Source organism: Pongo abelii, chromosome 4, assembly GCF_028885655.2.
Source record: "Pongo abelii isolate AG06213 chromosome 4, NHGRI_mPonAbe1-v2.0_pri, whole genome shotgun sequence".
NCBI classification, from domain to species: domain Eukaryota; kingdom Metazoa; phylum Chordata; class Mammalia; order Primates; family Hominidae; genus Pongo; species Pongo abelii.
In genome coordinates this window covers 37,490,981-37,514,073 of record NC_071989.2, presented here as the reverse complement: position 1 = coordinate 37,514,073, position 23,093 = coordinate 37,490,981, and the positions used below count along the sequence as shown (strand labels likewise).

At 38.3% G+C, this 23,093-nt stretch overlaps 1 protein-coding gene across 16 annotated transcripts in view; it reads left to right on the top strand.

Moving 5' to 3' along the window:
* CPLANE1 (ciliogenesis and planar polarity effector complex subunit 1) overlaps positions 1-23,093 on the top strand; it is a 149,939-nt gene that overhangs the window by 6,573 nt on the left and 120,273 nt on the right. For 15 of the 16 annotated variants that reach the window (XR_008525217.2, XR_008525216.2, XR_008525215.2 and 12 more), the window contains exons 6-15: positions 1,002-1,108; positions 4,256-4,412; positions 5,166-5,269; positions 13,132-13,314; positions 16,363-16,612; positions 16,788-16,943; positions 17,114-17,883; positions 19,424-19,632; positions 19,831-19,911; positions 22,677-22,841. Coding sequence is in view for 13 of the 16 variants with exons in the window: in XM_063724087.1 (XP_063580157.1) it covers positions 1,002-1,108; positions 4,256-4,412; positions 5,166-5,269; positions 13,132-13,314; positions 16,363-16,612; positions 16,788-16,943; positions 17,114-17,883; positions 19,424-19,632; positions 19,831-19,911; positions 22,677-22,841 (2,182 nt within the window). In the remaining 3 variants the exon portion in view is untranslated. Of the gene's footprint in view, positions 1-1,001; positions 1,114-4,255; positions 4,413-5,165; positions 5,270-13,131; positions 13,315-16,362; positions 16,613-16,787; positions 16,944-17,113; positions 17,884-19,423; positions 19,633-19,830; positions 19,912-22,676; positions 22,842-23,093 lie in introns of all 16 variants that reach the window. The other variant, XM_063724088.1, reaches the window with a different exon arrangement.

The window sequence follows — 23,093 nt, the reverse complement described above, 5'->3', positions numbered from 1 at the left end:
TGGTATATATTACATATATTTTATATATATGATGTACATATTATATATATTTTATATATGATGTACATATATATTTTTTATATATGATATATATTATATATTATATATGATGTATATATTATATATTATATATGATGTATATATTATATATTATATATGATGTATATATTATATATTATATATGATGTATATGTTATATATGATGTATATGTTATATATGATGTATATATTATATATATTTTACATATGATGTATATATTATATATATTTTACATATGATGTATATATTATATATAGTTCACGTATATGATGTATATATTATATATAGTTCACGTATATGATGTATATATTATATATAGTTCACGTATATGATGTATAATATATTTTTTATATATGATGTATATATTATATATATTTTTTATATATGATGTATATATTATATATATTTTTTATATATGATGTATATATATAGAGAGAGCTTGTTTGGTAATTTAACAAGCTAGAATTGATGATACTAAATATGCCATTTAACTGGGAAATAACAGATTCATGAACTTAAAAAACCAAAACATATTTAAAATATCTGCTTGGTATTCTTTGTATGTGTGGACCAGCATTTTATTATCCAAACCACTATTGTTAGAAATTGCAGTTTGAAGTTTTATTGTCCCCTCTCCCCACTCTCAGGGTGGTGTGCTAATTTAAATAGTATAAAAGTATAAAAAGAGATAAATAAATATGTAAGAATATTTTTAGTTATAGTCACAATAAATGTCAATATTTTCTTAAGAGCATAAACTACAACCTGATTACTCTTTTGAGACCTGCCTCTGGCTCAGAAAAAAATTACTTAGTCTTAAGCTTAATGTTAAGAATAAAAAGTATAAGCAAGATCTCAATATTTTTTACTGGTTTGTGATGAGGAATATATATATATATTTTAGTATCTTGATTTATTTTCAGATTAATTTTATACTAAAGTATATTAAATTTATCTACAGTTATTTGGAGACTGCTGCCTGTGTTCATTTACTTTTTATTCTGGGGAATGGCTGAAGTTAACATTTCTAGCAATTCGGTGGCATGAGAATGTATTTACATCTATAAGGTGAGGTAAATGTTTTCTTCTTCCTTTTCTTACTGATTTTTTTTCTTTTGGAGGCAGGGTCTTGCTGTGTCACCCAGACTGGGGGGTAGTGGCACAATCATAGCTCAGCCTCCTGAGTACCTGTGACTACAGGTGTGTGCCACCACGCCTGGCTAATTTTTTTTTTTTTTTTTTAACAGACAAGTTCTTGCACTCCTGGGCTCAAGTAGTCCTCCTGCCTTGGCCTCCCAAAGTGCTGGGATTACAGGCATGAGCCATCATACCCAGCCCCATATTTTCTATCCCTTTTTAAACATTATTATCTTTTGATCCATATACATGTAATAAAATTTGTAAATGTTATTGTGAGTTTCGATTTTTGAGGCTTTACAAATCATTTCTTCCCGTCTTATTTCTAAATGTTTAATCCAGAAAGTTTATCTTGTTTTGTCTTGTTTCTCTTCTTTGAAGTGAGAATTTGTAAAAGATAAGACAAGCTATGGTTTTACTTGTCTAAGACTATAAAAGTAACTATTTTGGAAAAGAATTCAATTGAAATTTGAAAGGGCCATAACTATTTTGATTTGCTGTTGTACCTTTTAAATGCTTAAGTATTCTTTTATTTAAAAATAGTTTTATTCTAAAAAGCCTAATAAAATAGAAAATATGCATTTTTTTTTTGAGATGGAGTCTCGCTCTGTCGCCCAGCCTGGAGTGCAGTGGTGCAATCTTGGCTCACTGTAACCTCTGCCTCCCGGGTTCAAGTGATTCTCGTGCCTCAGCCTCTCGAGTAGCTGGGACTACAGGTGCCTGCCAACAGGCCCGGCTAACTTTTTGTATTTTTAGTAGAGACGGGGTTTCACCATGTTAGTCAGGCTGGTCTTGAACTCCTGACCTTGTGATCCGCCTGCCTCAGCCTCCCAAAGTGCTGGAATTACAGGCGTGAGCCACCTCACCCAGCCAAAAATATGCATTATTTTCTTACAATGCCTAAGTAAGATTGAGTAAAATGGTGTGATTTTTATTTTTATTTTTCTGTTTGTTTTATTTTTATATTTTATATTAAGATATAACTTACATGAAGTAAAATGAACAAATCTTGGCTGAGTGTGGTGGTGGATGCCTGTAATCCCAGCACTCTGGGAGGCTGAGGCAGGAGGATCACTTGAGCCCAGGAGTTCAAGACCAGTCTGGACAACATGGCAAAATCCCATCTCTACACAAAATATAAAAAAAATTAGCTGAGCATGGTGGCGCATGCCTATAGTCCCAGCTGCTTGGGAGGCTGAGGTGGGAGGATCACTGAAGCCCAGGAGGTCCAGGTTGCAGTGAGTTCAGATCATGCCACTGCACTCCAGCCTGGGTGACAGAGTGAGACCCTGTCTGGAAAATAAATAAATAAATAAAATAAGATGAACAAGTCTTAAGTGTACAACTAGATAGACTTTGAGAAATATATACAACTGTTTGAAATATATATATCACTTGGATCAGTTATAGAACATTGATACTATCCCCAAAGTTTCCCTCTTCTTTCTGTCTACCTACCTATCTATCTATTTATCCATTTATTTGTTTTTGAGATAGAGTCTTGCTATGTCTCCCAGGTTGGAGTGTAGTGGTGCAATCTTGGCTCACTGCAACTTCTGCCTCCCAGGTTCAAACGATTCTCCTGTCTCAGCCTCCCGAGTAGCTGGGATTATGGGCGTGCGCCAACACACCCAGCTAATTTTTTTGTATTTTTAGTAAAGATGGGGTTTCACCATGTTGGCCAGGCTGGTCTCAAACTCCTGACCTCAAATGATCTGCCTGCCTTGGCCTCCCAAAGTGCTGGGATTACAGGCATCAGCCACCATGCCTGGCCTTCTCTACATTTTATTTTTTATTTTATTATTATTTTTTTGAGACAGAGTCTCACTCTGTTGCCCAGGCTGGAGTGCAGTGGCGCGATCTCGGCTCACTGCAACCTCTGCCTCTCAGGTTCAAGCTATTCTTCTGCCTCAGCCTCCCGAGTAGCTGACACTACAGGTGCGCCCCCCCACGGCTGGCTAATTTTTGTATTTTTAGTAGAGATGGGGTTTCACCATATTGGCCAGGCTGGTCTCGAACTCCTGACCTACTTCTTAAATTCCTGTAAAAATGTTTGGCATTATGTAGAAATATGTTTATCCAAACTTTTAGTGGAAGCAGGTATAATATATTTGGGGTTGCATATACAAACATGGCTCTACTAACAGAACTCTGATATTCAATTTATTTAGCTAATCTGCAGCTGCTCTTTTGTGCACAGACTTCTGAAAGGTCTCTGATATAGTTTGGATGTTCGTCCCCTCCAAGTCTCGTGTTGAAAATAATCCTTTAATGTTGGAATGTTGGAGGTGGGGCCTGGTGGGAGATGTCTGGGTCAAGGGGGCAGATCCCTCATGAATGGCTTGGTGTTCTGCTTACAGTAATGAGTTCTTGCTCTGAGTTCACAGGAGATCTGGTTGTTTAAAAGAGCCTGGAATCTCCTCCTTCTCTCCCTTGCTCCCTCTCTTGGGAAAATGTTGCTCCCCATTCCTTTCTGCCATGGTTATAAGCTTCCTGAAGCCCTCACAAGAATCTGAGGAGATGCTGATGCCATGCTTGCACAGCCTGCAGAACCATGAGGCTGAATAAACCCCTTCTCTTTCTTTCTTTTTTTTTTTTGATATGGAGTCTCACTCTGTCGCCCAGGCTGGAGTGCAGTGGCGTGATCTTGGCTCACTGCAACCTCCGCCTCCCAAGTTCAAGCAATTCTCCTGCCTCAGCCTCCTGAATAGCTTGGATTACAGGTGCACGCCATCACGCCCAGCTAATTTTGTATTTTTAGCAGAAACAGGGTTTCACCTGTTGGCCAGGCTGGTCGCAGACTCCTGGCCTCAAGTGATCCACCCGTCTCTGCCTCCCAAAGGGCTGTGATTACAGGCGTGAGCTACCGCGCCCAGCCAACCCCTTTTCTTTATAAATTACTCAGTCTCAGGCATTCCTTTACAGCAACACAATGGATTAACATAGTCTCTAAAATATTCCCTAAGTACATGTGCACATGTAGGAATTTGGATGGATCCTTTAATTTTTGTAGTGAACTATATATAAATTTAAAAGTTACCATACCTTTTGTTTTCAATTATTTCATTACTTTTTTAGATCATTGCCATACCATGTTCACTGGGCTCAACAAGACTGTCATCTCTGCAGTTTAATTCCTAAATGTGAATCAGTAAAGTCAAGAGGAGCTCTAATTTCTGCCTTTTCAAGAGATGGCCTTACCCTGGCAGTAACTCTTAATCAGAAAGACCCCAAGGTCAGTAAATATCTGTCTTAGAAAGTGATCTATAAAAGAAGGAGTTTATTCTAGTTTTGAGATTTTTCTTTTTCTAAATACTCCTTTATATCCATTTTTTTCTTTCTGTTGTTTTTTTTTTTTTTTTTTTTTTGACAGGGTCTCTGTCTGTTGCCTAGGCTGGAGTGCAGTGGTGCAATCATGGCTTGCTGCAGCCTCGACCTCCCAGGCTCAAGTGATCCTCTCACCTCAGCCTCCCAAGTAGCTGAGGCCACAGGCTTATACCACCATGCCTGGCTAATTTTTGTATTTTTTTGGTAGTGATGGGGTTTTGCCATATTGCCCAGGCTGGTCTTGAATTCCTGAGCTCAAGCAGTTCTCCCACCTCAACCTCCCAAAGTGCTGGGATTACAGGTATGAACCACTGTGCCCAGCCTGCTTTATATTCTTTAAGTTGGTGGTGTTTAATCCAACTTGACATTGTGGATTGGTAAAGTTCTGTAAATTTGATGCCATAACTTTCAAAACTTGGCTTTCAGAAATGAAAAAAGAATAAGGGAAAAAGAGGAAAGAAGAGCATTGTGGTAACTAATGTTCTTAATGTGGAACATAAAAGAGCAAAGGCTAGCAGGGGTCAATATTGCCTTGCCAGTTAGGAAATACTCCCTAGATAGTTTATTAATATAATAATAGAGCTCTATGCCACCAGAATTATAAATAATGGTTACAGTAAAATAATTTTAATAGTTTTCTTGTCTTTTTTTTCCTTTCTAGGCAACTCAGGTATTATTTATAAACACACTGAATTTTGTTACTGTCTGTGGTAGCCTTAAAGGATGTAGTAACAAGAGTCCCGTGGTTCCAGCTACACTTATTAGGTAAGAACTCTTTTGTCTGTCTTTTTTTTCTTTTTTTCTTTTAAAAGAGATGGGTCTCTGTCAGGTGTGGTAGCTCACACCTGTAATTCTAGCACTTTGGGAAACCAAGGTGGGAGGATCACTTGAGCTCAGGAGTTTGAGACCAGCTTGGGCAACATAATGAGACCTCATCTTTACTAAAAAATAAAAAGAAATTAGCCGAGCATGGTGGTGGACACCTGTAGTCCCAGCTACTTGAGAGGCTGAGATAGGGGGTATCACCTGAGCCTGGGTGATAGAGGCTGCAGTGAACTATGATCTTGCCACTGCACTCCAGTCTGAGCAACAGAGCAAGACCCTATCTCAAAAAAACAAAACAAAACAAAACTAAACAACAAAAAAAGGCTGAGCACTGTGGCTCACACCTGTAATCCCAGCACTTTGGGAGGCCGAGGTGGGTGGATCACCTGAGGTCAGGAGTTTGAGACCAGCCTGGTCAAAATGGTGAAACCCCATCTCTACTAAAAAAAATACAAAAAAAAAATTAGCCAAGTGTGATGGCATGTGCCTGTAGTCCCAGCTACTTGGGAGGCTGAGGCACAAGAATTGCTTGAACCCAGGAGGCGGAGGTTGCCGTGATCTGAGATCGCACTACTGCACTCCAGCCTGGATGACAGAGGGAGACTGCCTCAAAAAAAAAAAAAAAAAGATGGGGTCTTATTTGTTGCCCAAGCTGGAGTGTAGTGGTATGATCATAGCTCGCTGCAGCATTGAACTCCTGGGCTCAAACAGTCCTTCCTTCCTCATCCTTCTGAGTAGCTGGGACTACAGGTGTGTGTCACTGTATGTGGCTAATTTTTTTTAAAGTTTTTTGTAGAGACAGGGTCTTGCTATGTTGACCACGCTGGTCTTGAACTTCTGGCCTTAAGTGATCCTCCCACCTTGGCCTCCTAAAGTGCTGGGATTACAGGCCTGAGCCATCATGCCCAGCCTAAAAGTTGCTTTATATAAGGAAGGCCTTAAATACTTTTTTTTTTGAGATGGAGTCTCACTCTGTCACCCAGGCTGGAGTGCAGTGGTGTGATCTCGGCTCACTGCAAGCTCTGCCTCCCGGGTTCATGCCATTCTCCTGCCTCAGCCTCCCGAGTAGCTGGGATTAAAGGCGCCCGCCACCATGCCTGGATAATTTTTTTGTATTTTTTTAGTAGAGATGGGGTTTCACCGTGTTAGCCAGGATGGTCTTGATCTCCTGACCTCGTGATCCACCCACCTTGGCCTCCCAAAGTGCTCGGATTACAGGCGTAAGCCACCGTGCCTGGCCATAGGTGCATATTTCTTACATGCATATGTTGTGTAGTGGTGAAGTCTGGGCTTTTAGTGTTAATAATGAACATTGTACCCAACAGATAATTTTTCAACCCTCACTTCCCTCCTGTCTTTTAGTAGTCTCCAATGCCTATTATTCCACTCTGTATGTCCATGTGTACCCATTGTTTAGTCCCTGCTTGTAAGTTAGAATATGTAGTATTTGACTGTTTCTGAGTGATTTTACCTAGGATAATGACCTCCAGTTCCATCCACGTTACTGCAAAAGACATGACTTCATTTGTTTTATGGCAGAGTAGCATTCTGTGATACATATATATACACACACCACATTTTCTTTATCCAATCCTTTGTTGATAGATGGTTCTGTTGATTCCCTATCTTTGCTATTGTGAATAGTGATGTGATAAACGTATGAGTGCAAGTATCTTTTTGATATAATGATTTCTTTCCCTTTGGGTATATACCCAATAGTGAGATTACTAGATTGAATGGTAGTTCCTATTTTGGTTCTTTGAGAAATCTCTGTACCATAATGATTGTACTAATTTGCATTCCCACCAATCATGTTTGTTCCCTTTTCTCATGTTCCCGTGTTCCCTTTCCTCTGCATACTTGCCAACATGTTGTTTTTTGATGTTTTAGTAATAGCCATTCTGACCGGTGTTATCTCATTGTGGTTTTAATTTGCATTTCTCTGATGATTAGTGATGTTGAGCATTTTTTCGTATGTTTATTGGCTGATTGTATGTCTTTTGAGAAATATCTGCTCATGTCCTTTGCCCAGTTTTTAATGAGGTTGGTTTTTTTTTTTTTTTTTTGCTTGTTGAGTTGTCTTAGTTTCTCATAGATCCTAGATATTAGCCCTTTGTCAGACGCATAGTTTGCAAATATTTTCTCCCATTCTGTAGGTTGCCTTTTTACTTCAGTTGTGTCTTTTGCTGTGCAGAAGCTTTTTAAGTTAATTAATTCTCATTTGTCTATTTTTGTTGTGTTTGCTTTTGAGGATGCAGTCATAAATTCTTCGCCTAGCCCAATGTCCAGAAGAGTTTTTCCTAGGTTTTCTTCTAGGATTTTTATAGTTTCAGGCCTTATGTTTAGGTCTTTAATCCATCTTGAGTTAATTTTTGTATATGATGAGAGGTATGGGTCCAGTTTCATTCTTCTGCACGTCTATCCAATTTTCCTAGCACTATTTTTATTGAATAGGGTGTCCTTTCCCCAGTGTATATTTTTATCGACTTTGCTGAAGATCAGTTGGTTGTAGCTATGTGGCTTTATATCTGGGTTCTGTATTCTGTTACATTTGTCTGTGTGCTGTTTTTATACCAGTACCATGCTGTTTTGACTACTATAGCCTCGTAGTATAATTTGAAATTAGTAGGCTGGGCATGGTGGCTAACGCACTTTGGGAGGCCAAGGTGGGTGGATCACCTGAGTTCGGGAGTTGGAGACCATACTGACCAACATGGAGAAACCCTGTCTCTACTAAATTTGATTTTGTAAAATTAGCCAGGTGTGGTGGTGTATGCCTGTAATCCCAGCTACTGAAGAGGCTGAGGCAAGAGATTCGCTTGAACCCCGGAGGTGGAGGTTGTGGTGAGCCGAGATTGCACCGTTGCACTCCAGCCTGGGCAACAAGAGTGAAACTCTGTCTCAAAAAAAAAAAAAAAAAAAAAAATGCTGGGCACAGTGGCTCATGCCTGTAATCCCAGCACTTTGGGAGGCCGAGGCAGGCGGATCACGAGGTCAGGAGTTCGAGACCAGCCTGACCAACATGGTGAAACCCTGTCTCTAGTAAAAATACAAAAATTAGCTGGGGTGATGGTGTGCGCCTGTAATGCCAGCTACTCAGGAGGCTGAGGCAGGAGAATCGCTTGAACCCGGGAGGCAGAGGTTGCAGTGAGTCGAAATCGCACCACTGCTTTCCAGCCTGGGCGACGGAACGAGACTCCGTTGCAAAAAAAAAAAAAAAAGAAATTAGGTAATATGATACCTCCAGCTTTGTTCTTTTGTTTTTGGTTCCGTACAAGTTTTAGGATTGTTTTTTCTAATTATGTGAAAAATGGCACTGGTAATTTAATAGAGATTGCATTGAATTGTAGATTTATTTGGGCAGTATGTTCATTTTAATGATACTGACCTTTTAATCCATAAGCATGAGGTGCTTTTCCATTTGTTTATGTCATCTACAATTTTTTTATCAGTGTTTTATAATTATAATTTATTTTATCAGTGTTCTCCTCATAGAGATCTTTTACCTTCTTGGTTAAATATATTGCTAGGTATTTTCTTTTATTTTTTGTAGCTAATGTTAATGGGATTGCCTGCTTGATTCAGTCCTTGGCTACATAGTTATTGGTGTATTTTCTACTGATTTCTGTATATTCATCTTGTTAATATAAAGTATCCTGAAATCTTACCATATTCATTTATCAAATCTAAGAGTTTTTGTGGAGTCTTTAGGGTTTTCTAGATATAAGATTATATTGTCAGTGAAGAGTGATAATTTGGATGCCTTTTATTTATTTTTTTATCTTGCCTGATTGCTCTGACTAGGACTTCTAACATTATGTTGAATAGGTGTGGTAAAAGTAGGCATCCTTGTCTTGTTCCAGTTCTAAACATTATAGTTGATACCACAGAACTACGACTATTAAGACTATTATGAAATAATACACTCACAAACTACAAAACCTAGAGGAAATTGATGAGTTTCTTTTATAGGTGACTGGACTCTTTTCTTTTGCTAATTTTAAAATTCTTTCTTTCCCTTTGACTTAACACATTCTGAATATAATAGCCTCTGGTGGAGTCCTTTTTGCTATGTATTTGCCTGGGGATCACTGGGCCTCCTGTATCTGGATGTCTAACTCTCTTGCTAGACTTAGCAAGTTTTCATTTATTTTTCTTTTAAATAGGTTTTCGGCACTTTTTGATCTCTCTTACCCTTCAGGAATACTGATAATTTAGAAGTTCACTCACTTTTTGTAGTCCCGGACTTCTTGAAGGCTTTGTTCATTCTTTTTTTTTTTTTCTTATTTTTGTCTGATTGAGATTCTTTCTTTTGCTTGGTGTAGTCTATTATTGAATCTTTTGAATGTATTTTATATTTCCTTCAATTCAGTTTTTATTTCCAGAGTTTTTTTTTTTTTTTAATCTTTCTCCTTGGTAAATTTCTCATTCATATTGATTTTCTGATTTCTTTGTATTGGTTTTCAGATTTTCTTGCATCTCATTGAGCTTCTTCAAAATCAGTATTTTGAATTATTTCTCTGGCATTTTGGGGGAATTATTTTTGATTCGCATCTATTACTGGACAATTTTTGTGGTCCTTTGGTGGTGTCATATTTCCTTGCTTTTCTTATGTTTTCTGTGTCCTTCCATTGATGGCTGTGCATCTGGTACAGCAGTTGCTTGTTTTAATTTTTTGAAAATGCTTTTATAGAGGAGAATTTTTTTCCTGAAGATGTATGTATGTTGTTGATTGAGTAGGATACTTTGGCTTTGATTTTGCATACTTGTAGTAGTGTAATCTTTGTATGACTTCTTCAGTAGTACACAGGGTTGGTGGCACCTGTGATTTCCTCAGTGGCTTAAGGTATAGTTATTAGTTGGGGTTATGGTGAAGTTTTGTTAGGGACTTGGACAACACCTGAGCCAGTCTTCAGGCCCTAGTAGTGGCAGCAGTGGGGTGAGTGTGCCTGTTTTTAGGCCCTAGACCACCTTATACTGGCCCTGGTATTGGTGGGTCCTGAAGGCTGATTCTTGGGCTTCCAGGCGGCATGCTTAGAAGCTAGTAGTGGGAGTGGTGGTCTAGGTGTGTGAGCGGTTTCTCAGGCCCCTGAGTATCTGGTATGGTGTGGGCGATGGCAGTAGTAGTGGTGAAGCAACCCACTGGGACCCAAGTAGTCCATGTTGGAGTTACTGGAAGTTGTGATGGTTTGTGGGGGACTAGTCCCCAGTGACATAGCTGCTCTGTGGCAGGGTGGTGGGTATTCTCCTAAGTGTGCTTCGGAGAGCTTGGTCTCCCCTGTTCCCTGAGTTGGGTGGTGCCTGCAGCCACCTCAGCCCAAACTCAGCCCAAGGGTGGGTCGTAGCCCAGCTGTAAACAGTCAAAATGGTACCTTGGGCCTGGGACCAGAGAGGGTGGTATCCCTCCCAGGCAAGCAGTGTAGGCAAGAAGCTGTGAGGAATGCAGCCTGCTCACATCTCAATCTCAACAGCAGCCCACAGCAGGGTGATAGGGAGCCTCCCAGGAGTGCCTGAGAGTGCCTGGTCTCCCCTCTTGCTCCCTGAAGCGGTGCAGTAGCAGCCAAGTCTGTAGATCCCCGGTATCTAGGCTTTCTGAGGCTGCTCTAGGCTTGGATGCCTGTGGGATTCCATGTGTTTTCCCTTTCTGGAGCAATGTCTCTGAGCATTCTTTAGGCAGCTCCATATGTCAGGCCCAAGGCCCTAGTGAGTTGAAGGTTTCTCCCACTCAGAGATTATGAAAGCCTGTTTTGGGGTAAGAAGCCCTGCGGATTTTTCTCTTACTGCTTCCCTGTGTTCAGGAGCCTTTTCCCACTCTTAGTCTTACTTACTACTTAATAGTAAGAAGATAGTCCATGGTTCCTCTCCATGGAGGAGTTACATACTACCTGTGTCTAGTCAGCCATCTTGATCTGAGTGTATTCCTTTTTTTTTTTTTTTTTTTGCAACAAGGTCTTGCTCTGTCACCTGGGCTGGAGTCTGTCACCTGGGCTGGAGTGCAATGGCGTGATCATAGTTCACTGCAGCCTCAAACTTCTAGGCTCAAGCTATCCCCCTGCCTGCCTCAAGCTATCCCCCTGCCTGCCTCAAGCTATCCCCCTGCCTGCCTCAACCTCCCAAGTAGCTGGGATTACAGGTGCATGCCACCACGACTGTTTTTTTGTTTTTTTTTTGGTAGAGCCAGGGTGTTGCTATGTTGCCCTGGCTGGTCTTGAACTCTTGACCTTATGCAATTCTCCCACCTTGGCCTCCCAGAATGCTGTGATTACAGATCACAGCCACTGCACAGCCACTGCACCTGGCCGAGAGAGCCTAGTCTTTTTTTTTCCAAGATGGAGTCTTGCTCTGTCACCCAGGCTGGAGTGCAGTGGTGCGATCTCGTCTCACTGCAACCTCTGCTTCCCGGGTTCAAGCACTTCTCTGCCTCAGCCTCCCGAGTAGCTGGGATTACAGGTGCCCACCACCATGCATGGCTAATTTTTTTGTATTTTTAGTGGAGATGGGGTTTCACCATCTTGGCCACGCTGGTCTTGAATTCCTGACCTCGTGATCCACCTGCCTCGGCCTCCCAAAGTGTTGGGATTACGGGCCTGTGCCACCGTGCCTGGCCAAGCCTAGTTTTTTAAACAAGTCCCTACATATGCATCCTGTACGTATGAGTCAATAGTAACATAGGTGTTGATTTGGGATGGCACATGAGCTACCACCAGGATCCATGCAAAATTACAGAGTAGGAGAATTTCCTCTTACAGCTTCTAACTTCTTTTTCTGAATACTTTTCCATGCTGTTCTATGCATTTTCAGAGTTTTTAGGTTTATCTAGCCCTGCCTCTTCATTTTCTTTTACTTTCCACAAGTTCCTTTCTCTTTGGTAAATTTCTCATTCATATTATTCATAATACTTTGAAAGTATTCGTCTCAGTTCAGTGGTCTTTTTGATTTAGTGTCTGTCATTTTCTGAGAAGGACCTACTTTTTGTTCTCATTAAACATTAGTATCACTAGATATAACACCTGTGAAAAGAAGGGAATAAGGGTTAAAATATAAAATTTTAAAAAATAAAAATAAAATAAATTAAAAAATCACGAAATAGTTAAGGAGTAGTACCAGTTAGAGCTTTGGTAAGAGGGAGAGTCTGCTGTTGAGAGGGACTCTAACAGCCTGCAGAGAGGACAGATGTGGCCTTGAAATCTGTCAGTAGATCTTGATTGTAGACTCTACTAGGATTAAAATTCATTCTAATATGTGAGTGACTAAAAAGCTCAGTTCTTTAGGAATATATATATATTTTTTCTCTGTGGCCCAGACTGGAGTGCAGTGGTACGATCTTGGCTCACTGCAACCTCTGCCTCCCCAGTTCAAGCCATTCTCCTGCCTCAGCCTCCCCAGTAGCCGGGATTATGGGCACCCCCCACCACGCCTGGCTTATTTGTATTTTTGTAGAGACAGGGTTTCACCATTTGGCCAGGCTGGTCTTGAACTCCTGACCTCAGTTGATCCGCCTGCCTCGGCCTCCCAAAGTGCTGGGATTACAGGCTTGAGCCACGGTGCCTGGCCGAATTTTTTCGTTTTTTAATTGCTTATGAATTTCTAATTGGAATATTGTTGAAATAGATGTTTATGAACAAACTCCTTTATTCTAGGAAGTAAAATTCATGAAATGTGTATGGCAATTGTCTATTACTAGTCATTCTTTTGCCCTCATTTTTTGAACTTTCACACCTTTGCTTGGTACAGCCCATTTTAAATCATCATAGACATTGTAAAGTATCTCTTCTAAACATGTTGTCTCTTATTTATTATAGGTCCTACTGGGTAGGTGATATCAGCTGGACGCATGATAGTCTTTTTCTGGCTTGTATGTTAAAACGTGGCTCTCTGGTTTTATTGACCTGCCAAGGTGAATTGCTAACATTAATTACATTTGGTTGCTCTATAGAATTTGGGCCAGCAGAATTTATTCCTCTTCATCCACTAATAACGTATAGGTGAGACATTTGAATTGTGTTAATTTGTTTATAGATTTTTTCTGTTTTGTATTACTTTTACTGTGTATTTAAAAAAAATTTCATCTTTCAAATTGTCTTACTTTTTCTTTGAGTCTGTCGTCTCAATATCTGTTTCTTATTTATAGTTTTCTTCTATTTCTTTTTGTGGCTTAATCCTGGTGAAAATGTGACATTGTGACTAAGTAAGTATAAGTTATTAAAATATTTAATGGCATGAAAAATTATCTTCTTTGATATAAAAGTTAATAAAAGTATGATATAGCATTTATTGTTATAAAATAATAGCACTTAGAAAATTAATAACTCAAAATTAACTTGACATATGGATTTATCTACTTTTTTCCCAAAGGGAAAAAGTTATTGGAAATGGATAGAAAACTGTAGGATTTAGCCGTATTTTAATTTTTGTTGTAGTTTTTAAAATTATTTTTATTTTTTATTGATATACAATATTTTACATATTTATGGGATACATGTGATATTTTGTTACTTGGATAGCATGTATCATATTATAATTTTTACTTGTGAGATGAAGTAGCAATTTGGCTTTGGAGTCAGATCAAGATTCACATACTGGTTCTTTTACTTATTAGTTGTATGATTTTGGGTTAGTTATTCTTTTTTTTTTTCAATTTTTAAATTTTCATTCTTATTTTTACTTATTTTTTTTCTTGAGATGGAGTTTCACTCTTGTTGCCCAGGCTGGAGTGCAGTGGTGTGATCTCAGCTCACTGCAGCCCCCTCTCTCGGGTTCAAGCGATTCTTCTGCCTCAGCCTCCCAAGTAGCTGGGATTACAGGCATGTGCCACCACGCCTGGCTAATTTTGTATTTTTAGTAGAGATGGGGTTTCACCATGTTGGTCAGGCTGGTCTCGAACTCCTGACCTCAGGTGATCCACCCACCTTGGCCTCCCAAAGTGCTGGAAGTACAGGCATGAGCCACCGCACTAGACCAATTTTTTTATTTTTAAAAATTTCTTTTGATCTCCAGTCTTGCAGAAGGGTTATTCTTTAAGCCTCAGTTTCTTTTACTGTGAAATGAGTGTGACACTAATTGTGTCTTAGGGTTTAGAGAATGAAGTAAGATAATACATAATTATAAATCAGCATTGTCTGGCATAAAGTTAGTGCTCAGTAAATATTTGTTGTTATTGATGTTGATTATATGTGGCTAGACACATATGCATAACTATTTGCAAGACAGAAAAGTTGGAAAAGACGTTTGAAATTAATCTATTCCGTTTGCTTTATAGAAAGGAAACTGAGGTAGGGTGTTTCCTTGATTATATTTATATTTATTTTTTTTTTTTGAGACGGAGTCTTGCTCTGTCCCCCAGGCTGGAGTGCGCTGGCCCCATCTTGGCTCACTGTAAGCTCCGCCTCCCGGGTTCACGCCATTCTCCTGCCTCAGCTTCCCGAGTAGCTGGGACTACAGGCGCCCGCCACCACGCCCGGCTAATTTTTTAGAGACGAGGTTTCAACATGTTGGCCAGGATGGTCTCAAACTAACCTCGTGATCTGCCCGCCTCGGCCTCCCAAAGTGCTAGGATTACAGGCTTGAGCCACCGCGCCCGGCCTCCTTGATTATATTTAGCAAAAAAAGACATTTAATTTTTTTTTTTTTTTTTTTTTTTTGAGACAGAGTCTCACTCTGTTGCCAAGGCTAGAGTGTGGTGGTGTGATCTCGGCTTACTGCAACCACCACCTCCCGGGTTCAAGAAATTCTGCCTCAGCCTCCTGAGTAGCTGGAATTACAGGCGCATGCCACCACGCCCAGATAATTTTTGTATTTTTACTAGAGATGGGGTTTCACCATATTGGTCGGGCTGGTCTCAAACTCCTGACCTCGTGATCCGCCCACCTCGGCTTCCCAAAGATGACAATTTTTAGCAATTGGCAATGCTAATGGAAAAACGTGTCACTTCCTGCAGTGAAAGTATTTTTTCCTTACTTGTTATGGTCTAATTCATAGTTCATTAGAATTTTCTCATATTCTCTTTTAAAATTAATATTTGGGGCCTTCCAAACTGCTTTTTTTCTGATTATGAAAATACAGTATTCATTATTTATTTTAGCACTCAAAAATCAAATGTTATAAAACTAAATAATGTGGAAAATTAAATACTTGTAATCCTATACTTCAAAGGTAACAATTACTAACATTTTAGTATGTTGTCCCCCAAATTTTAAAAATATTCATATAACAATGATAATAGCAATATTAGTTTCTTTTTTAAAAACTAGATAATGTGATATATCCTGTTTACTATTTTCCATTTTTGATTTAACAGTATATCTTTTACATCTTTGCATGTTAGGCATTATTTCTAATGGTTCTACAGATGTCTGTGGGGTGTATGTCCTATAATTGCCAATTTTCTATTGTTGCCATTTGGCTAATAAAAAAATCTATATTTGAATAGTTGCCTAACCAGAAAAAAATTACAATATACTTTGATGGTTTGTTCCTTTGATATTTGTAAAGCCCCAACTTTAATAAGGAGTGATATTAAGTAATCAGAATCAGGTACATCATAACAATAATGTATGTTTAAATTAAGTGGAAACTCAAATTTAAATAGGTAAAATTTTACTCACCACCATTCTCTCCAAATCTTCTCAACTTTTTTCTTTCTCCTCTTTAATAAAAAGTATACTGATACCTCATAATTTTGTGTAAGCATATTTAAATATATGGTAAGAGGAAAGTTAACTATTTAATTCTCTTTAATGGTAAAAATAAACTGCCTGAATTATTTTCTGTAATAGGTTGTATGTAGATAAATACAAAATAGAATAAATGCTACTGTTTAGGAAAATTTTAAAAACACATGAACCTATATATTATTTTGTCTTAATCGCCGTTGTTTTCCTGAAAGATATAAACACATTTAATATTTTTTGTGTGTTTCACCTGCTTGCTTTTTCATTGTTCTGTAACTTTTTCTTTTTTTTTTTGAAAAACATTATTGTTTTCCTGAAGATCTTTCTCTTACTGATTCTTGTATTTTGATGTTTGTTTACTAGACCACAGCAGTTTACGTTCCAAGATTCAAATAATTGTGTTGATTCATCAGCTTCTGATAGTGACCCTATGAGACAGAGATTTTCTATAAAAGCACACTCACGGTTACCCTACCTCGTTATATCTGATGGATATATGGTCACAACCCTTCGCTTTCTTGATAGCCTATCTCCATCAGTACACATGAGATCACTTCTACTTGATTCAACCCAGAGGCTTGAGAAAATATATCAAAGTGTGATATTGTCTAAGGTATAGTGCTTTTTTATATCATTGGGAAAAGTTGCCTTTTTCTTTTCAAATTTAAAACTTTACTGACAATAACGTCCTTGAATTGTATACAGTTGTCTATAGAATTTTTAATTGCTTATAATAGAACTACAGATAACATTTTGCTCTTGGAAATCTTTCCTCTTTTCTTCTTTAGCCAAAAGGCAAAGGACTGAACTTGCGATCACTGAATTCCCTAAGGTCTAGCCTGTTAAAACACCAAGGAAATGAAAGTTCAGCCGATTTCACTGTCCCCAAATTCTTGCAGGCAGAAGAAACAATAAATTTAAATGAAAATACAGCAGATTTTCAGGTACTTAGTAGCAGAATTTTATTTACTTGGAACAATTATGACTTTATTCCAAGAAACATATTCTGTTTTTCTCTTATTAAAGGGAAGAGAAATTTAAGAACGCCACAGTGATTCTATTGATAAGGTATTAAATGGTATTAAGTATCATTTATTTTCCCCTCATGTTTTAGGATTTTGAAGCAGAAGAAACTAACGAAGGCGGACACTTTCCAGACAACTTATTTCCTTTTTGGAACAAAAGAGATGATGTGCTGTGTAGTAGTATGACGGAAGGAAGATTGGAATTTGCATCTATGTTTGATACGATACATGCAAAGGATGATAGTGAGGAGACAGATAGAACCATTGCAGAACTGCATTCTATCCAGAAAAGTCTACTTGCAGCATGGACTATAGGAATTTCAAAAACTGTGACAGAAAAAAATTTAATGTTAAATTACATAGTAGTTTGTATCACTCATTTTTTTTACATTCTTCAATTTATAAAATGTCCTTTTCCCAAACTTGATCTTGTTTTAAGCAAAAGCTCAAGACATAATGCATGGATACTTTGTATCTTTCAACTTTTTCATCAGTGTTTATCAATCCATTATTGGGATATAAGATACAAACAAGATGTGGGGCATTTGATAAAGCTGACCTCAAATACTATAAAACTTTTGCTGACTCAGCAACAAAAGGGTCAGTTATTCTCAGAGAAACTTTTAGCCTGTTTTTATTTACTCAAAATGGTAGCTGACAGTTTAAATGGTGTATACATTCTTCAACCTGAAGTTATTTCAGCATCAGCTGATGGAAGTAAAATAACAGCTCAAGACTCATTGGTGGTACCTATTTTTCAAATGTTTCAAGATAGTGGTTTTCAGAAAAACTGGTCTTGGAACTCATTTTTCAAGATTCATCCTCAAGTAGTAAATCCTGTGCAACAGCCAGGACACAGGTATAATCACTTATTTTAATACTGGGATACTATTAGCTTAGTTTTTTTTACTTTTTTAGAAACTGAGCTACAATTCCCATATTGTAAAATTCATCATCTTAAAATGTACTATTCAGTGTTTGTTAGTATATTTATAAGGTTGTAAAACTATTATCACTAATTCCAGAACGTTTTTATCACCCCAGAAAGAAACCTTGTATCTGTTAGCACTCAGTATTATAGATTTTAGTTTTTAAAATATTTAAGTACATGTTTCAAAACATCATGTTAAATATGTCATGTTATACGTGATAAATGTATACACTTTTAGTTTGCCAAAAAAAATTGTAAGATTTATGCCAAACATTGTACAATACATATTTTCTGAGTCTCGGAAAACCATGATGTTGAAAGATTTTGGTTTAGTTAAGTACTGTTAAAAAATGACCTCTTTTTTTTTTTTTTTTTTTTTGAGATGGAGTCCACTCTTGTCCCCCAGGCTGGAGTGCGATGACGCAATCTCGGCTCACTGCAACCTCCGCCTCCTCGGTTCAAGTGATTCTCCTGCCTCAGCCTCCCGAGTAGCTGGGATTACAGGCGCCTGTGACCACACTCAGCTAATTTTTGTATTTTTAGTAGAGACGGGGTTTCACCATGTTGGCCAGGCTGATCTAGAACTCCTGACCTCAGGTGATCCACCCGCTTCAGCCTCCCAAAGTACTGGGATATAGGCGTGAGCCACGACGCCCGGCCAAAATGACCTCTTAAAAAAATGACCTCTTAAAAAAATTAGGCTGGGCGCAGTGGCTCACGCCTGTAATCCAGCACTTTGGGAGGCTGAGGCGGGTGGATCACTTGATCCCAGGACTAGCTTGGGCAACACGATGAAACTCTGCAACTAAAAAATTAGCGAGGCCTGTTGGCATGTGCCTGTAATCCCAGCGACCCAGGAGGCTGAGGTGGGAGGATCGCTTGAGTCCAGGAGGCAGAGATTGAGTAGATATCACGCCACTGCATTCCAGCATGGGCGACAGAAGGAGACCTTGCCTGAAAAGAAAAAAAAAACAGTGTGGTGCACCTGTGGTCCCAGCTGCCTGGGAGGCTGAGATGGGAGGATTGCTTGAGCCCAGGAGGTTGAGGCTATAGTAAGCTGTGATGGAGCCACTGCAATTCAGCCTGGTCAACAGAGCAAGACCCTGTCTCCCAGGCTGGAGTGCAGTGGCACATACCTGTAATCTCACCTGTTTGGGAGGCTGAGGTAGGGCAATTGCTCGGGCCCAGGAGTTTGAGATCAGTCTGGGCAACGTAGTGAGACCTTGTGTCTTAAAAAAAAAAAAAAAAAAAAAAAAAAGAAGATTACAGGTGCTTAAAATATTTATGAAGATTTTATATAAGGCATTTTTTGATCATTTTATTTTGCACTATATTTAAATGTGATCAGTTTGTAGGTATGTTATACTGATGAAGAATACAAGCAAAAAAAAAAAATAGGCTGAAAAGGAGGCTAAACTCATCATTAGCCTAAAATTTGCTTTTGATAATTACCTGATTTTATGTGCAGATTGCTTATTCTCTGGAGAATACTGTACAGAAAAACTTTATGGTATCAAGCACAATTAAATCGAAGAGTTCTTGAAGCTGATAGTCAGTTAACTGAAAAGATGACACATGAAGCATCTACTGTCAAGTCCCTGTTATGTCATTTGCAGGCTAACCTACAGAGTACTGGAGATTGCTTGAATCAAACCTTAGAACTTAAATCTATCAATGGTCAGTATCTTATGAATATTTTCTAACTCCATGAATAAATGACGTAGTTAACCAGACTTTGAATTTCTAATTGGTTGTAATGACTTGTTTTTCAAAATAATTTCTGGCTGAGCTCCATTAACTGAATTTTAAAACAAAGTAAATTTTTATGAAGTAATATAATTAACTATGACTAATTGTTGGTTAAAAACTTTCTAGGAGAAGAATGTTTCTTATTAGGATCATATGAAAAGTCTGTTCAGCTGTGGAAAAAAGCTCTACAAGAAATCGAAGAGAAAGGTAGGAGAGTGTTAAAAAATATGTGCCATAATATTAGCAGGACTCCTTTTAGCTTGCTGTAGACCTTAACAGTAATTCTAAATTCCAAAAAATATGTGCCATTATATTAGCAGGACATCTTTTAGCTTGCTATAGACCTTAAAAAAATTCTAAATTTCAGAGTGCTTATGATATCCTAATGCCAATAGAATACATGTTGTAGGCAACTTGACACTCATGAATACTTATTTAAAATTATTCTTAACCTTGGAATTGGTAACACTAAAAATCTTTTCAGTGATCTATAGGTAAGTCTCCTTCTGTCCTTTCTTTGATTTGTGATAAAGCCTGTGGTTGATTGTTGATGGGAAAAATGAGATTTAGAGCCTAAATAAAATAATGTGTGTGTTTTTTTTTTTGTCATTTAGAGAGACTGCAAGTATCTCAATAGGAAACTATAGGTCATATATTTCACCACCTTCTTACAGACTTAGAGAAACATGGAGCAAGGGCTTTTTGCCTTTAAGTAATTTAACTTTAAGAATTGTATGTAAGTTAAACGTATCGTTGCATTAAGTATGGGCTTCGTGGGGTTTTTGATAAGGATATGGAGTGTGGATGTTAGAAACAAGCTATAGCTTTTATGATATAGAGCTGAGGGTATGGCTGAGATGACAGAGGTTCTCAGCTGGTGACCCTGGAACCCTGACTGCAACTCCTACGTTGTCAGATTTGGTCTGTTATTACATATCTTTTCTGACTGCTGTGGCTTTGTATATTTCATTAATTCATTTACTTAACCAGTATTTGTTGAGTGCCTGCTATGTGCCCAGCACTGTATTAGGCACTAGGGTTAACTGAAATAAATAACTTTACCTTCAAGTTGCCTACAGTCACTTTTCTCATTATGTTTTATGGTAGATGTTTAGGGAGCACAGAAGAACACCTCAATACAATCAGGCTGGAGTGCAAGCATCAGTCTGGGGAAAGCCTCTTGGAGTTGACATTTAAAATTGAGTAGAGATTGGCCAATTAAGGTCATGGGAATGGCTTAACAGAGTATATAGTGTTCCAAAACCAAAAAGGCCTGAGAAACCATGGCAATTTGGTAAACTTCAAGTAGTTTAGTAGGACTAGATTATGTGATATATGTATATGTGATATTGGTGATAGGATCATAAGAGCTAAGTTGAGAGGCAGATGGACAACAGATGATGAAGGAGAGTCTTTAATGGAGTGGAAGGAATTAAGATTTTATCTTGAAGACAGTGGAATCAGTTAAGACACTTTAGGTAGGAAAGGGACTTGTACAAATAAGGACAGGCCGTTTAGAAAGATCACTTTGGTACAGTTGTGGAAGGTCAGTTGCAGGACTATGATATAGGGACATGGGTTTTACTTGGAGGCAAGAAAATCAGTCAGACGAGAAGCCTTGAAACCAAAGCAATGTCAAGGGTAATGGAGAACAGAGGTTACATTTGACAGTTATTTAATAGGCTTGATCAGTCTACTTGTGATTGAGTAGATTTGGAGAAAGAAGGCTAGTGTAGTTCTCTGACTTGGGAATTGTCCATCTGGATGAAGAAGAGCAGCATTCACTGAGATCTGAAGTTCTGGATATAGAAAAGTTTTTGTAATGAGTTCCATTATGGACATTTTGTTTTATTTCATTTACAACTACATCCATTAGGAACGGCTTCTAGTAATGGAAATTGAAAGTAGCAGTGGCTTCAACAGAGAAAGAGTGGCTTTCCTTTGTGAAAGGAGGGCAGAAGTTGCAGTTTGGGGCTGATTTGGTGTTTCCGTGGTATCACCAAGGCCCCAGTCTCCTTTAGTTTTTCTGCTGCATCATCTTTAGTGCATTGCTTCCAATCTTAAGGCCATTACGTAGGCTAAGATGGTTCCTGGACCTTCAGCTATCACATCCATGTTCTAGGCAGCAAATAGGACAAAGGTTGGAAGAGCTAGAAAGGTTGCATTTCCTAGCTGATTTACCTTTCTTTGAGCAGCTTTTCTGGAAATTGTATACAATGTTACCTCTTGAATCAGAACATAGTCACATTGTTACATGGCCACATCTAGGGAGAAATTATGATCTGGGTGCATTATATCCCCAAATAAAATTGGAATTATTTTACTCAGAAAGAATGGCTAAGAGGTAGGCAACCAGCAGTTTCAGTCTTCAGATACGTAAAGGCAGATGTCAGGGGCTCCTATCTTATTGGATAACTGTTTCTTCTGCTTCAGTAAGTCTCTTTGGCCATCCCTTTGATACACATATGGTTCCTTGGAGTTTTTTGTGGCATGTTCCCTTTTGTTTCATACTGTGTATACTTGAGATAAAAGTTATTAGTAGACCTTAATGCTAAGATGATAAGAATTTGCAGCTTTCTTTGGATAAAATCTAAGTCATCCTAGGGTGAGATGAAAGAAAATAAATTGTTTAGAATTTAAAATGAAAAAGAGCAAAGTATGTTAAAAAATATAAGATAGGAGCCCCTGACAACTGCCTTTACATATCTGAAGACTGAAACTGCTGGTTGCCTACCTCTTATCCATTCTTTCTGAGTAAAATAATTCCAATTTTATTTGGGGATATAATGTACCCAGATCACCTGTTAAAAAAATCATTTATTGAAGTGTGAAACAGATGCAGAGAAGTTTACATATCATGAGTGTACAACTTGATGAATTTTCACAAACTACACACTCCTGTCAATTGAGCACTACACCAAGGGCATTCCTTTGCTTACATACTTTTAAGGTGAGCTTACTTCTTGTTTCAGGAGGAAGAAGGACGTATTTTCTTCAGATACGCTATTATCTTTCTCTCTTATACTGCTACCTCTATAGCTATAATTTAAATGATGCTCAAGGATTGTGTGATCAGCTAGCAAGAGAAATCCTGAGATGGTCCCAACTACCTGTAAAAGAAAATAAAGATTTTTCAGGTATGCTTTTTTTTTTATTTTTATTTTTAAAAAGAGACAGGGTCTCCCTATGTTGCCAGGCTGGCTTCAAACCCCTGAGCTCAAGTAATCCTACCTCAGCCGCCTCGAGTGGCTAGGTCTACAGAATTCAGTATGTTTACTTGTTAGTTTGTATTTATAGTGTAGACATGAAATTGCTTATGCATAAAAGTTGGTTGTTCTACCTCTCTGGTGATTAAGTATATTATGTTGGATTTTGGACTCTCAGCTTCC